The following is a 15311-nucleotide window of genomic DNA, read 5'->3' as shown; positions in this document are numbered from 1 at the left end:
TACATTTTCTCGAGATTTCCTTATTGTCTTTGGACTCTATACTCCTATTGTATCTCTGTAACTATTTACACCAATTCATTCATAAAATCGTGCTTAATAGCACTTCCAGGCTAATTTTATATTGCTTATCACATACTTATGATCTCAGTACTCATATCATTCAACAAATCATCAATGACATATTTCATCATTTTTAGGCATATTTCAACAATAAGATCATATTACATTTAATATAATCAGGTAACCCAAACCATCAAACATATGCTTATTAGTAATCTTTCTTCATTAATATTTATTACTACATAAACATGCTCACATGGACTCAACATATGACTTACATCATACAATGATAAAATACAGCTCCAGTTACCTTATAATGAAGATCTAAATAGAGATTGATGATGAAGAACGTTCTAAAATAACACTTCTACCTAGGATCGCTTAGAACGAACGTATTTGGAGAATAATTAGTGTTTGGAGAGGTCTTGTCTAAGAAAATGCAGAGAGAGTTTAGAGAAAACGAATGTGGGACGCGAAGTAGATTGAGAAATGAGTTTTTCATGCGCAAAAACTCTTAAATACCTTCAAAATTACGATATTCTCGCTACAGCGAGAGGTTACTCATAATATTTCTCGCTACAGCAAGAGACAGTTGCTACAGCGAGGTACCTTCTCTCTATAGCAAAAATATCAGACAAAATTATACCTCATTTTTTGCACTCTTTGCTACAGCAAGACCCTTCTCACTACAGCAGGACTTCTCGCTGCATGTAAGATAATCTTATCCACTTCTCTCGCTACAACAAGAAGCTCTCGCTACAATGAGACGACTCCACAATATTCTAATTTCATCGCCTTATTCTCGCTACAGTGAGATTTATCTTACTACAGCGACACATTTTCACTACAACGAGAGCTATTTCGCTACAGCGACAACCATACAGTTCTAGCACGTCAAAATTCTCCTAACATTTCTTCACATGCATATTTATCATAATAATGAAATTTTAATTAATATAAAAACAGGGATGTTATACTATACAACTAGGTATTTTTTAGTACCTTGTTTATCATTCTTATATATGATTTTCAATTATGTCCACATTTCTTTTGGTGTTTTGAGATTGGAGTAGAGATTATGTAAATGATCAATCAAAGTACTTAAAATATACCCAACACAAATTAATTCATCTTCTTCATATTTCTCTCTTTTCTTCTTAAGTTCCTCAAAATCATTTGGAGTGGGTTTAACAAAGATGATAATTCTAGATCTAAAATATAGTAAACCTTTAATGCAATAAGTAAGAATACAATTTTATCCTTCCATCTAATAATATTCATCCCATCAAATCGATCAAGTTTGATGTCTTGCTTGATAGGATAGGTAGAAGATGAATTTGGCTCCATTGGAATATCTCCTTGAAATTGTTAGAAAATTTTTGAATATAAAAGAGTAGACCTTTAATGCAATGAGTAGGAATGCAACATTTTCCTTCCATCTAGTAATATTCATCCCATCAAATTGATCAAGTTTGATGTCTAGCTTGATAAGATAGGCTTGGTTCATTGGAATATCTCTTTAAAATTGTTAGAAATTTTTTAATATAAAAGAGTAGAAAACATAATAGAATTTGAGACATGAATTATCACATGCTTTAAAAAAAGAGATATTGCATGCACACTCTTAGGGGAAAGACAAACAAATCTCTTATCACGATATAACAAAGCGTCACAAATACTCTTAATAATTTTACGATATTTTTCTTATTTAAAGAGATAAAACACAACACTTATTTATAGATATATTTTAGGAACATTTTGAATTACAAAGCAATTACTATCATATCTTTTCAAAATGTAACTGAAACTCAAAGGCATGTGTTTCCCACTCAAAGAGTTGTGTCTTTCATGTTTTGAAATTGATCAACCAATTTTCTCTCATTAATTTGGCAATATCATATTATAATCTAAATAATACTTCTTCCACGATATCCTAGAAATATAACATCTCTAGTTAGAATTCCATTCTTACAACCCAAGTGTCATAGTTTTCTCTATCAAAAATGAAAGTAAGAACATGTGAAAGGCTTGTTTCAACATCCATTTTATAGATCTCATAAGAAGATACCTTTAATACCAATTTGTTGGTTATTTAAAAAAAAAATAGAGAGGGATAGAACAAAGAGAATAAAAGAAAATTTAAATTGTAGAAGACATTTTTTATTTGGTTGTAGAACATGAATTTATACAACAAAAATAAAAGTGATATTGTAAAAAATCAGCAACTAATTAACGTAACATAATTCTAGAAACCAAAGAATCAAATATTTTTATCGTGACAACTATTTGACTAGTTATTGCCTAAAAATAAGGAAAATTGAAAGATTTGACAACTTCATAAGTTAATCCATTTAATAAATATATCATAATATGTGAAATTTTTTTATTAATCTCAACATATTAGTGTAATTAAACATATAAATTGAAGACGTGATTAATAATATTGAAGGATGGCCGCATAACCTCCCTACTTATGTAGGTTTCTTAAAATCAAAGCCATTACCAACATAAGTGAGTTGTTATTGAATGTTTACCTTAAAGTTTTGCTCTCTTAGAATTGATAAGACCCAATCGTGAGGGTCATCCACTGCTTAAATATCTTTATGTCATCACTGGATTCTATCTTGTAAAAACTACAAAGAACCGCTAAAGGCACAAAGAGGGTCAAAATCAAGTCTTGCTAAAAAATAGAGAATAGTCAACCTATTTTTCCCTTTTAAGGAACCCAACCCCTACGTATCCTTTTTAAGAAAAATGATAGCTTAATTCTTTCATCATCTGCCTACAAAAAATAAATGAACAACACTCAAGAAAAAAAAAATAAGTAGCATACCTATTTTAATGTTGATTGCAGTTGCTGCAATTAGAAATCTTGAAAGATTATTAGGTGCAAGGAGTGGTAAAAAATAAGGAGTAAGAATTATCAAGATACTAAGAAATTTTAAAATAATAGAGCAAAAATAGAAGATAGTAAATGACTCAAATCTATCTTTATTATGAACGTGAAGGCATTAATATTTTTATTTATAAAACCCAAAAGTTTCAATAATAAATGTTTAATCATATGTTGTAAATTCTAGGAGACATAGACCATTAACAAAATGTCACATGTCCCCTTACTGCTAACTAGGAATTAAGGGAAAGAAATGTCCATAAATCCAAAGATTCAAAAGCATACTACAAATAACCTTGGATACATCACAATTTTAAGAGAAATTCTCATCCACAAGCAAGAAAATATAAAATGTTCAAACAAGACATAGATGAGGTTAATTGTAACTTATACATTAACATGTCAATGCAAATTAAAAACTCTTGACACCATGTAGACCCTACTTTCTAAGCTACTTCATAGTCTCACCTTCCAAATTAAGTCATGCATATGATCACAATAATGTAATCATGCATTATATAACTGGTAGCATTTTACCTAATAAAGTAAGTGATATATTCTTTATTGTTATTTTGCTAATGCACATACTTACTTGAATTAACTTTATAAATACACTCTCTAAATTATAGTGAGTTATTATTATTGGGTTCATCAAATATATATCAACAACTTTTAAACTTATTTGATATTATTTTATTACAATTTAATAAAAAAATGTAAAAGTAAAAACTTTCATAAAGAAATATTTAGAACGCATTTTTTTACTCTAAAATATTATAAAAAATATTTATCGTCATTCATATTTAAGCCAAAATACCTCTGAATAATAATTTTTAAAATATATTTTTCGAACAAAAATATAAAAATTATATATATTAAAATTGAGAAAATTGTAAACGAAGATCCATTCCTCACTTAGTTTCTCTATGAGAAGATAGAACTTTAGAAGATCAAGGTTAGAGGCACGTGGGGGCGGCTCCTTGTTCCGGATGATCGTGTATCCCAATGCTAAATACACAAAACCAAACCATTTCTCAATGTTATTCAACAGTTTGAAAATGAGCTGTGTTCCATGGCGCATACACTAGCAATTGGAAAATGAGACCTTTGTGGTGGGATATTGCTGATTCCCATGCTCTAAGAGAACAAGGTACAATGGTGTTCTGTGTTCTCCAAATTCCCATGCCCTTCTTTGATCTACCACAAATTCAATTTCAATAGTATAACTCTGTTGTGTGAATCTAGGACTCCATCTTTAACCCTTTTTCTTTCTTTTTCTTTTTTACAATAACCTTTTAATAGTTTTTTTAGTTCTTAATATAGCTCTTTTTATAACACTTTTTCTTAACATGTATAATTTCATTAAAAAATTCTTCTAGAAAACATCACAAGAGTACTCCACATGTGGACATGACGGCTGTATATCCTCGTTATCCTTGCCTTGATTATGAGTTTAGACTCGCAAGATAATCATTATTATTATTATTATTATCAATCACAAGTCGATTTTTTCATGTGTTTTCTTATTGAACCAAATAATTACTTTATACGATTTGGTGAAGAATATATGATTGTTTCAAAATGTTACCTGAGGCCAATTGCTTTTATCATTTTAATTTAATTTTTTATTTATATTTTTACACGCAAGTTTTATATATATATGATTTGTACTTTTATTGTTTTACACTTAAAAAAAATTGTATTTTGTTAATTTTTTCTTTTTATAAAATTAATAAATAATCAATATTAATGAAGGGTATAGTAAAAAATAAGTAATTGCATTGAATTTAAAATATCAATTATTTTTTAATTCTTGTGTAAAACTTTAAATAAAAAAATTAAAAAACGAGTATCATTATTTATATTATCAGTTTTTAGTTTTTTATATTTTTAACGTCTATTCAAGAATATATAATAAAAAATAATAAATTCTTCTGATAATTTTTATAATAACTGTTTAAAGATTTTTATTGATCCTTACTATATAACTTTTACTAGTAAGGGATATTATTTTCTCCATATCTATCCTTCTTTATTAAACCTTTTTTTTAATAATAACTATTAATATATTCATACAATTTGATTTTAACTCGAAATAACCTGAAATGTTCGAATTCATTCTTCAAAAGTTAATACATTAGTTGGTTCTAATATTTTTTTTTCTTAACATGTGACATTTAGTTAAAGACAAAATTTAAGTGTATTAACATAGATATCATTAGTTTTATTTTTCAGTTAAAGTTAAAGTTTTATAAAATTTCACATTAAAATGTTAACACATCAACAGTAAAAATTATAGACATTATTGATGTGAAACTTTAACTTTAATTAGAGAACGACCTTAACAATATTTATGGTACTGCATATAAGTTTTACTCTTTGATTAAAAGTTATTGTAATATTTAATATTGTTTATATATTATATTATGTGATATTTTATAATTTTTAATAATTTATATATATTATTCTTCTCTATCATCTTGTTATCTATCATTCTATGAATATATACTTATTTTGAGTGTAAAACTATCTTTATTCTTTTGATGATTTTATTGACCTTAATTTTTAAGTTGAATTTAACTATTTAAAATTGATAAAATTTTATTAAAATATAATTATGATACTAAAATTATAAAAATAAAAAATTCTTTATTTTTAATTAAAAAAAATTTAACTCTAAGAAACAAAATTAATGAAAAAAATCACCTGATGACCATGACCATTTAAAGCCAATGAGTGTTTTCTTAACAATGAAGTAATATATTTGATCTATATATGTCAAATATTTGGTAGGCTCTTTTTGTCCTATGCTAATGTACGTCTCGACAAGAAGTCTTATATTCTGCATTAAACAACTTTTACATCCTCATCCCATTCATTGAAATAAAATAAAAAACACATTTCATGTGTGAAAAAAATCTCATACCAATTAATTCCTCATAGTTTCATATTTTTATTATAGAAAATGTGATGATAAATAATTAAATGTGATGAATTTTCATTTTAAATTTTTTTTAATATACACGTGTTTAAAAATGCACACTAAAAATTTTATATATAATAAATTTTTATTAGAAATTATAAATATTACCAAATTAAATGTATTAATAAATTTAAATATTAAAATTTTTAAGAATTTTTATTATTTATTAAATTTTTACCATGTGTTATTAAACATACATTAAATTAAGTTTAATTGTTTTTTCCCTCAACTATTATGATTGTTGGATTTTAGTTTTTAAATGTTTAGTTGTATAATTTTAGTTTCTTTATTTTTTTCAATTTAGCAAATTGATCTCTCTATTAAGTTATCATTCAATTTTTAAGAGAAATTTTATATTTTTTTCTTTTTTATATTTTTGTTCTCCAACTATGTTTCTAATTTTAAATTAAACGATTTTAATCTTCTAATTTTTTTTAATTTCACAAATTTAATTTCCTGGCTATCGTATTTCTTTCTTCCTCCTTGTGCGCTGAGTTTGCTTATTTTTATAAACTTTGCACTTTTGTTTTCATTTGCGTTTTCCACAATTGCATATAAAAGTTAGCCTCTTTCTTTCAATTTTCTTCAAAATTTCAAGCCTTCGAATTTACTAGTCCCTTTACATATATGAGTAAATCCGCTAATGAAGCATGTGAAACACGTATGCTTTGGACACACTCTAAATTGAAGAAAAGAAACGGAACAAGATTAAGAAATTCACCAAATAAAATAGACATTGATCCATGAACTACTAGTTAAAGAAGCATGGGTTATAGTTATCATTTGGTTAGCATATAGAAATCTAGCTGTTTTTTATTCTGTTTTCTAATTACAACAAATGATTAGACACACTGCAAATATATAATAAATAAATAAAAATTACAATAAAATCAAAATTAATAATGGTAATGGAATAAAAGCACGCGTATGAATACAAATATATAACGTTAAAACTCCAAATAGTGCGAATCAAGCATGCTTAAGTATGAACCAAACATGCAACCATAGAATCCTAATGAAAGGATAACTTTGATTGACAAAAATATTCTATGATCAGTATTCAAAGTCAGAAAAAAATGAGTTCTCTATTTCACATATACTTAAAAAAATAATGAAGCTTGATTTCACATGAAGAGTTCCATTGAAAAGAAACTGACAATTGTGACCCTTACATATCATGCATGATAGTAATTGTATAATAAATATTTTTTCTTATTCTTAAACGTTTCCATACAATATAAGTACTCATTTGATTAAAAAAATTATATTGTGCTTGAGGAAAAACAATCGATTGCGTATATTTAAATATTTTTATAAGAAAAATGAATATTATTCAATAAAGATAAAAGTAAAATTAAATGCAAGTAGTGTTCTGGTATGAAAATTTAAATATAATAACTGAAAAATTAATTTTAAGACAAAAAATAAAGGGTCATTGTCGTTGATCTTTCGTGAAATACCTTGAGTGATACTTACGTAAAGTATCGTATAAAAACATTTTTTTTCTCCAAGTCATGCAAATTGCAAGAAGAAATACATTTGTATAATTAGTTTATACAAGTTTGTATACAACAAAGGAAAATATAGAAAAAAAAAATTGGTTGGTGTAATAAAATCGAACGAAATATGTTGTTTCTGTCATGGTTTGGAGGAACTTTCAACTCATTTATTTTTAACGTGCTCAGTTTCATCTCAAATCTGGTACTTTATTGCACGTTGACTTAGATTCTCACTGGTTTTGCCTTCAGATTTATCGACTCACTTGCTTTCTTGGGTTGGTGTTGACTGTAGTAAAAGAGAAGGAATATGCTTATTAATTATTTGGGTAAGTACAGTGTGTTCTTTGTGGTTGCATAGAAATAGAATTATATTTTCCAATGGTGTTTTGGATGAGAGGGAAGTCCTAGATTCTATTATTCTGAGATCCTAGAAATGGTTATCACTTGTTAGTAAGGGAGAAGCTATTATGTTAGCTGATTGGTATTTGAACCCACGAAATTGCATCTGTCTTAATTTTGCATAAGTATATTTTTTCTTTTTATTTCTCTGAGTAAGTAATTTTTTGTGTATATGAGTTTTGAGTTCCCCTTGAACTCTTTTTAATAAAATTTGTTTTGCCTATAAAAAAAAAATCAAACGAAAGAAAAAGTAGTCAACTTTAATTACTATAACAAATAATATTATAATTAAAATATATATTTAAACTTAGTTGACTATCAAGAATTATCGTCTAGTGTAACCAAAAAAATATTATCGTGCAGAGGCTAATTTCGAGATTGAGGGCGCCATTAATATGAATTTCAAGAAATGATACTTGTATATTCAAATATCACATGATAAAGTAATGTGTCAATTGTGTATTTATTTTTTAATTTATAGATATTAAATAAAGAATATCTTAATTATAAATTAAATAAATATAAAACTTATTCATGATTTGTCGTATCACAAAAATGACTTTTTTTTTATAAATTTTAATTGATAGTTTTTAATTTAATTTTTAACATATTTTTATTTATTAGTTGAAATTTATTAAAATTATAAAAAAATGACACTCATGTAATAATTAAGAGTGTATTTTAAAAAGTATCTTATGTAAAATGTTGCTATAATTTTATTATTATAAAATTAATAATAATTTTCTTTATGTATGTCTACGATTACATAATAAAAAATTAATGAATAAATTTTTTTGTATTAAAAATCATAATATTTAATATTATTGATATATTAACACTAAAAAATCATTTACTAACTTAAAAAGATTCTCAAGTATTCGACATTTTTCTGGTAATATAGTCTTTATTTAATAAAAAAATGATTTATATAGACTAAAGAAATATATATAATAATATAATATATTTTACAAACAAATAATTTTTTTATAAAAATATTATTATATATTATCAATTATCAAACATTAGTGTAATACACCACCTTCAAAATTTATACTAACAATTTTTTAAAAGACTATGCCTATACTAACAAAGGTTAATTAACACTTGATTAATTTTATTTGTCATTAAATAACAGTTATTTTTAAGTGTGAAATCATGTAATGTTAAACAAAATAAAAATATTAACCTCACTTCTTAAAACTGAATTTAACAATTAATAATAAAAAATATTTTAAAAAGTAATTATTATACTTATATAACTTTAAAATAATAGTTATTATTTTTTAATGAAAATTATTATTTTAAAATATTTGAAATCCTATCTTAAATGTTAAGATTAATAAAATTATATTTTTTATTACTATCGTTAAACACATTATAAAAATGGAATAAATAAAGTAGTGGAAAAGCCATCTAAACTCTCGTCAATCTTTGGGGACAACGAAGGACCGAAGGTTGCTCTTCATTCGATTTTGATTACAAACCTTGTCGCTTTAATGCGTCTAGTAATACATTCCATGTTGGAACTTGGAAAGTATGATAATCATTTTGAAGTCTCTAGAAAAATGGGAAAAACAAAAAATTGGAATTGAAGATAGTGAAGAAATTTTGATCAAAGGATTGGTCTTTTCTCTACTTACTAAAAACTTCAATCTATTGCAACGTGTCATAGGCCAAAATTGGTAAAGGAGGAGCATATAGCACTATCAATTTTGTTGGTTCTGTAATTAGAACAACAGCATCGCAAGTGACAAAAACATACGTGCTGGTACCTTTTGTAGCATCAACAATATGATTACTATATATGTGAGTTCATCATCATGTACATGTTCCCTTTATTAACATATATCCTAAGTGAACCTTCCAAATTTCTCTGCATTCTCTTCCCTGAGCCACACGTTGGACCACTCAAGCACTACAAAGTGAGAGGCAAAGCAACACTCGAATATGAACTTGCTTAATAATATCATTCATATACTAGCTAGATGCTTCTCATAAATATGAACAATCCCTTTCAACATGAAATTTCTGAATAAAAATGGCCCCAAAATATATTGATTGGCCTTACTTTTCACCGTTTGTTAACATCTGGCAATTGATAAAATGTTGTTCTACTTGCTAAAATCTATAAAGTCGACTAGTTGACCTTGGCCATGAATTAAGTTGACATTTTATGTTAATTTAGAAAGAATGACTAGAATGATCCATTTAATTTGGTGACCTTGCCAATGTATCCATAAGCTATAACTGAGGATAAATTACCCTTCTTTTATTTAAGGATGTTTTAGTCAAACTGTCAAAAGCATTTTAAAAACACTGATACATTATTTTTTCAGAAAAGTTAAGTTGTGTTACACTTTTTTAATCTTAATCTGAGCAAATTTTTTAAGGATGTATCTCTTTTATGTAACTTTTAGCATCATTGAATATTTGCTATCAACTTTGAGATTTTAAAAAATGAAATAAAAACTTGAACGAAATTTCAAGGTTAACAGTAGAAATTTTTGAATTATTTTTTCATTAATCAAATTTTTAAAATTTGTAATAAAACGAGTTAAAAGACTATTTAAAAAAAAAAATGTTGTAGGCACTCATTTTGGAGGCTTGAAACAGAAACCCATGAAAATGGTTGGTTTAGCTTTTTTACCATGTGCGTATCCATTGAAAGCTGTAATTGAATGAATCTTTCAAGTAAAATGGTGTTGTTAACAGGTTATCACTCACAGTTAGCTAATCTAGGCCTAAATTTGCTGGAACTGTACAATTCTGACCAAAAAACTATGACCCTCTTTCCTGTGGGTTGAGATATGAGTTTTTCTCTTTTAATAATCAATAAAAAATAATTAGTATGATTACGGATATTTTTGAATCATATTAACTTTTTAAAAAATAAAATATTGGTTGTAATACACAAAATACGGCCCACAAGCATATCATTTGAGAATGCCCCCATCTCAGAGTACGTATAGATTCATCATAATAGATACAATGAAATGACATAAAGTAACATTGATTATTATTGTTTAAAATTATTTAAAATACGGTAAAATCTGATGAAATCTAATATAACTTATTTTACTAATTTTCTTAGAAGAAAAAACTGAAACACTGTTCTATATTTTGGATAAAAATGTGACGTGTGTTATAATTATTACACATGTTACTTTTATTAATAAATTACTATATATTACACTAAAAAAACCTATATTCAAATCTTTTCCTTTATCTAATCTTTTTTATTCTTAATAATATGAGATAATTGAAACCAAGTTATAATCTACAAATTTCTGTAGCATTTCAAATAATAAAACAAAAACTTCCATCATAAGTATACAATAACTTTATCCCATATTCAGTCCAATCTAGTAATCTCTTTGCCTCAATCATTAGATATACCTATGCACAAGTGTTATTTTCAAATGATATCACATGCTCCTCTCTCTGAAGTCCAAGACCTCCTTCACTATTTATACCCATCATAGTTCCTCCTTCCCTCTCCACACCACAATTCAAACAAATCTCTCTCTCTCTCTCTCTCTCTAAACAAAAGTCAATTCCTTCTATATCATTCCTCCTCCTCTTTTTCACCTTCAAAGTTGAACCAGTGAATTTAGATACTTTGTTGCCTAGATATATATATTAGCTAGCCACAAACCCCTCTAAGACAATACACAAAAAACTTTTTACCAAATAAAGAATGCATGACATTTGTCTTAACATGGCACCAATGGTTCAAAGCATTGACCCTGAGGACCTCTTCACACGTCGATGTGTTTGGGTGAATGGACCTGTGATAGTAGGTGCTGGTCCCTCAGGTCTTGCAGTGGCTGCAGGTCTCAAAGACCAAGGTGTTCCTTTCATCATCCTTGAGAGAGAAAACTGCATAGCCTCTCTTTGGCAAAACCGCACCTATGATCGCTTAAAGCTTCACCTCCCAAAACAGTTCTGTCAACTACCCAATTTCCCTTTCCCTGAGGATTTCCCTGAATACCCAACAAAGTTTCAGTTCATAAACTACCTTGAGTCCTATGCCAAGCACTTCAACATAACCCCACACTTCAATGAAACAGTGCAATCTGCTAAGTATGATGAAACCTTTGGGTTGTGGAGGGTTAAGACCATTAGGAAGAAAGGGCCTTGTTTAGGTGAGAATAGTGAGGTTGAGTACATTTGCAGGTGGCTTGTGGTTGCCACCGGTGAGAATTCTGAGAAAGTGGTGCCTGAGTTTGAAGGGTTGCAAGAGTTTGGTGGCCATGTTGTGCATGCTTGTGATTATAAATCAGGGGTGGGTTATACTGGAAAGAGAGTGCTTGTTGTTGGGTGCGGAAATTCAGGCATGGAAGTGTCACTTGATCTGTGTAACCACAATGCAAGCCCATCAATGGTTGTTAGAAGCTCAGTGAGTGCTAAAAAGAAACAAATCTCTTTAGATTTTGTTAATATATCATTCATCATCCAAAGTTGGCATTTTTAGGTGTGAATTTTAACTCTCTTTTTGATGTGTTTTTTGATGATCAGGTTCACGTGTTGCCCAGAGAAGTTTTTGGAAGATCTACTTTTGAGCTTGCAGTTATGTTGATGAAAAGGCTACCTCTTTGGATGGTTGATAAGATATTGCTGATTTTGGCACGTTTGATTCTGGGGAATGTTGAAAAGTATGGTCTTAAAAGGCCCTCAGTGGGTCCTTTAGAGCTCAAACACACTGCAGGGAAGACTCCTGTGTTAGACATTGGGGCACTCAAGAAAATTAGATCTGGCCAAATCAGAGTGGTTCCTGGAATCAAAAGGTTCATGCCAGGGAAAGTGGAACTTGTTGATGGCAAGGTTCTTCAGATTGATTCTGTGGTTCTTGCTACTGGGTATCGTAGCAATGTGCCATCATGGTTGAAGGTTAGTCTTGTTTATAATATATTTGTCTTCATTTATTTTTCTTGTTTTCTTTTGCATTGGATTCTTGCTCACAGTTTTGGAAGTAAATTCGGTTTAAGAAGTTTTCTTTATTCTCTTGCATAGTTTTTAATTAATTTCTAATTATTTTCAAAAGTAAATACTAAATAAAAATCATTTATTTTTTAAAAATATTATGAATTTAACCCCGAGGTGTTCTCTATCATTAAAACCATGTCACATTTTTTTGCCAGTGTTTTTTTTATTAATATTCTGAAGAAGGTTTACTTTTATTTCTATTTGTCTGTTTAAATACAGAATAAATTATACACATTAAAAAATTTAATTATTTTAAGAATTAATTGTTAAGCATATTAATTTCTATTATAAAATTTATTTTAACTCTTAAATTATTCAAATAATATAAATATTTTATTAATTTGATTAACTCTAACTCTTAGGATTTTAAGCAATCAAAAGTAAAAGATTTTATTAAAAAATAGTATTTATTACATTAAAAATATAAAAGTGTAGCAATATTTTAATAAAAAATTATTACTTCTTGAATATTTAAACTCTCCTAATAACTAAAGTTAAGAAAATCAATATATTATATGAACAAAAACAAATCTTACGCAAATAAATAAACAAAAACAAATTTTTCTTGACTTTATGGACGAAATATATAGGAATAGAGTTAACATATAAAAGGTATTTCTTCTGCTATCCACTTGTCCTTTGTTTTTCCTCCCAGTTGTTTTGTTCCCTTACTGAGACCCCACAACAAAGTCTTCTGGCCATGTTTAATGACCAGGGAAGGTGTGTGTCTGTGTCTTGAAAGAACAAAAAAACAAAAAACATCAATGTATTTTGAAAATATTCACAACTTTGTTGCCATCAATAGCTACCCTGTTGATTAGTACGGTTTTAGATATTAGTAATATATTAGCATGTATTTCTTTTAGAAGAAATAATTTAAGGTAAATAATTATGCAATTAGTGGAATGAGTTATTAACTTTGTTTAAGCTAATAATTTGATACAATTATTGGACTAAATTAGTATGCAAAATGTGTTATGTGGTGCAACAGGAGAATGAGTTCTTTTCCAATGATGGGATTCCAAGAAACCTATTTCCAATTGGGTGGAAAGGCAAAGTTGGTCTTTATGCTGTGGGATTCACAAGGAGAGGCCTGTCTGGTGCCTCTTTGGATGCAATTAATGTGTCTCATGACATTGCCAAGAGCTGGAAAGAAGAAACAAGACAGAAGAAGAAAACAGTGGCTGCACGCCATAGGAGATGCATATCACACTTCTAACTCTAAGACACTCACTTTGATCACAAATATTTTGGGTTTGTTTGTTTTCTTTTGCTTGCCTTCTCGTCAATCCAAAACAATAGACATGATGATCAATTACATAATAATGTAAAGTTCCCTTATAGAAAATATAACATAGTCTTCTTGAGTCAGTTCAATTTGTTAAGTTGTGGGACATGAATCGTGAGTGTGTGAGTTAGACTCTCTTACCCCTTTCTCATTTCCTTATTTTCTTTCTTTTTTTACTCTCACAAAGCCTAGTATAAGTCTCCACACACACACAAAAAAAATAGCCCTCTCCTTGAGAAGACCCACTGTTTGAAAATATTTAGCTATTAATTTTGTACAAAGGAAGATGAGGCTTATTTTCTTCTATTTTTATATATGATTTGCATATTTTTTTTAGTTGTGAGGAATATTGCTTCACACTCCAATGAATATTGTATTGCAAAATTTGTGTTTTAATAATGAAGTCAAAGCTCTCTCTCCTGTGATCTGATTTCCTTTTTTGGTCAAATGCATTCACACAGCGATTTCATGGGCTTTTGTCTTCCAACAAAGGCCCAATAAATGTTGACATAAAAAAGAAAACATATTTGAGACCCTCATGTACGTTTCCATGTTGCACAGCACATGGACAGATTCTAATATCGAAAGAAAATTAATTTGTTGGAAAAAAAAAAGAGGAAAAAAAAGTAATTCAGATGCTTTGAGATAGGAATAAAAGTTTAAACAAAATAGACTTGTAAAATATCACAAACTAGAAAAACAAATTATATAAGAAGTATAAAGATAATCCTCAATTTTAAAAATAAGGACTTAAATTTATATTATCGATCAAACTAGTAATTTAGTATTTTAATTAGGGATAGAAACAGGTCAAGTTAGGCCAGGCTTTACTCTAAATAGGCTTGGCCTGTAAAATAATTATTAGGCCTGAGTCTGACCTGTTACCTGTTAAAGACTTTATTTTAGGTCTGGCCTAACCTGTTTAAGTGACTTGACCTAGCCTGAAACCTGTTAACAAAGTCTGTCACAAAAAAAAATATTAATAAAAATATAAATATTTTATTATCAAATTAATTTATATTTTTTTTTAATTTCTATCTATGTTATTAATAATTATTAAATAATTATAATAATATTTATATAATTTTTAAAATATTATTTAAGTATTAATTATAAATATTTTGTATTAATAAAATTTATATTTATATTTCTCTTGATTTATTTTTAAAAATTATATAAATAATAAATATTTTAGTTTTATTT

General features: G+C 27.7%; 1 protein-coding gene across 1 annotated transcript; it reads left to right on the top strand.

Annotated features, from left to right (window-relative positions):
* Positions 1–11549: 11549 nt before the first annotated feature.
* LOC113873783 (probable indole-3-pyruvate monooxygenase YUCCA3) lies at positions 11550–14039 on the top strand. Its single transcript, XM_027512097.1, has 3 exons — positions 11550–12233; positions 12353–12724; positions 13812–14039. Exons 1-3 carry the CDS (start codon positions 11553–11555, stop codon positions 14037–14039), a joined length of 1281 nt encoding a protein of 426 aa, XP_027367898.1. The 5' UTR covers positions 11550–11552.
* Positions 14040–15311: the final 1272 nt, after the last annotated feature.

This window comes from Abrus precatorius, unplaced genomic scaffold, assembly GCF_003935025.1.
Source record: "Abrus precatorius isolate BTA unplaced genomic scaffold, Abrus_2018 Scaffold7, whole genome shotgun sequence".
In the NCBI taxonomy this organism is placed as follows: domain Eukaryota; kingdom Viridiplantae; phylum Streptophyta; class Magnoliopsida; order Fabales; family Fabaceae; genus Abrus; species Abrus precatorius.
The sequence above is the reverse complement of the archived record's forward strand: the minus strand, read 5'-3'. Positions and strand labels throughout refer to the sequence as shown.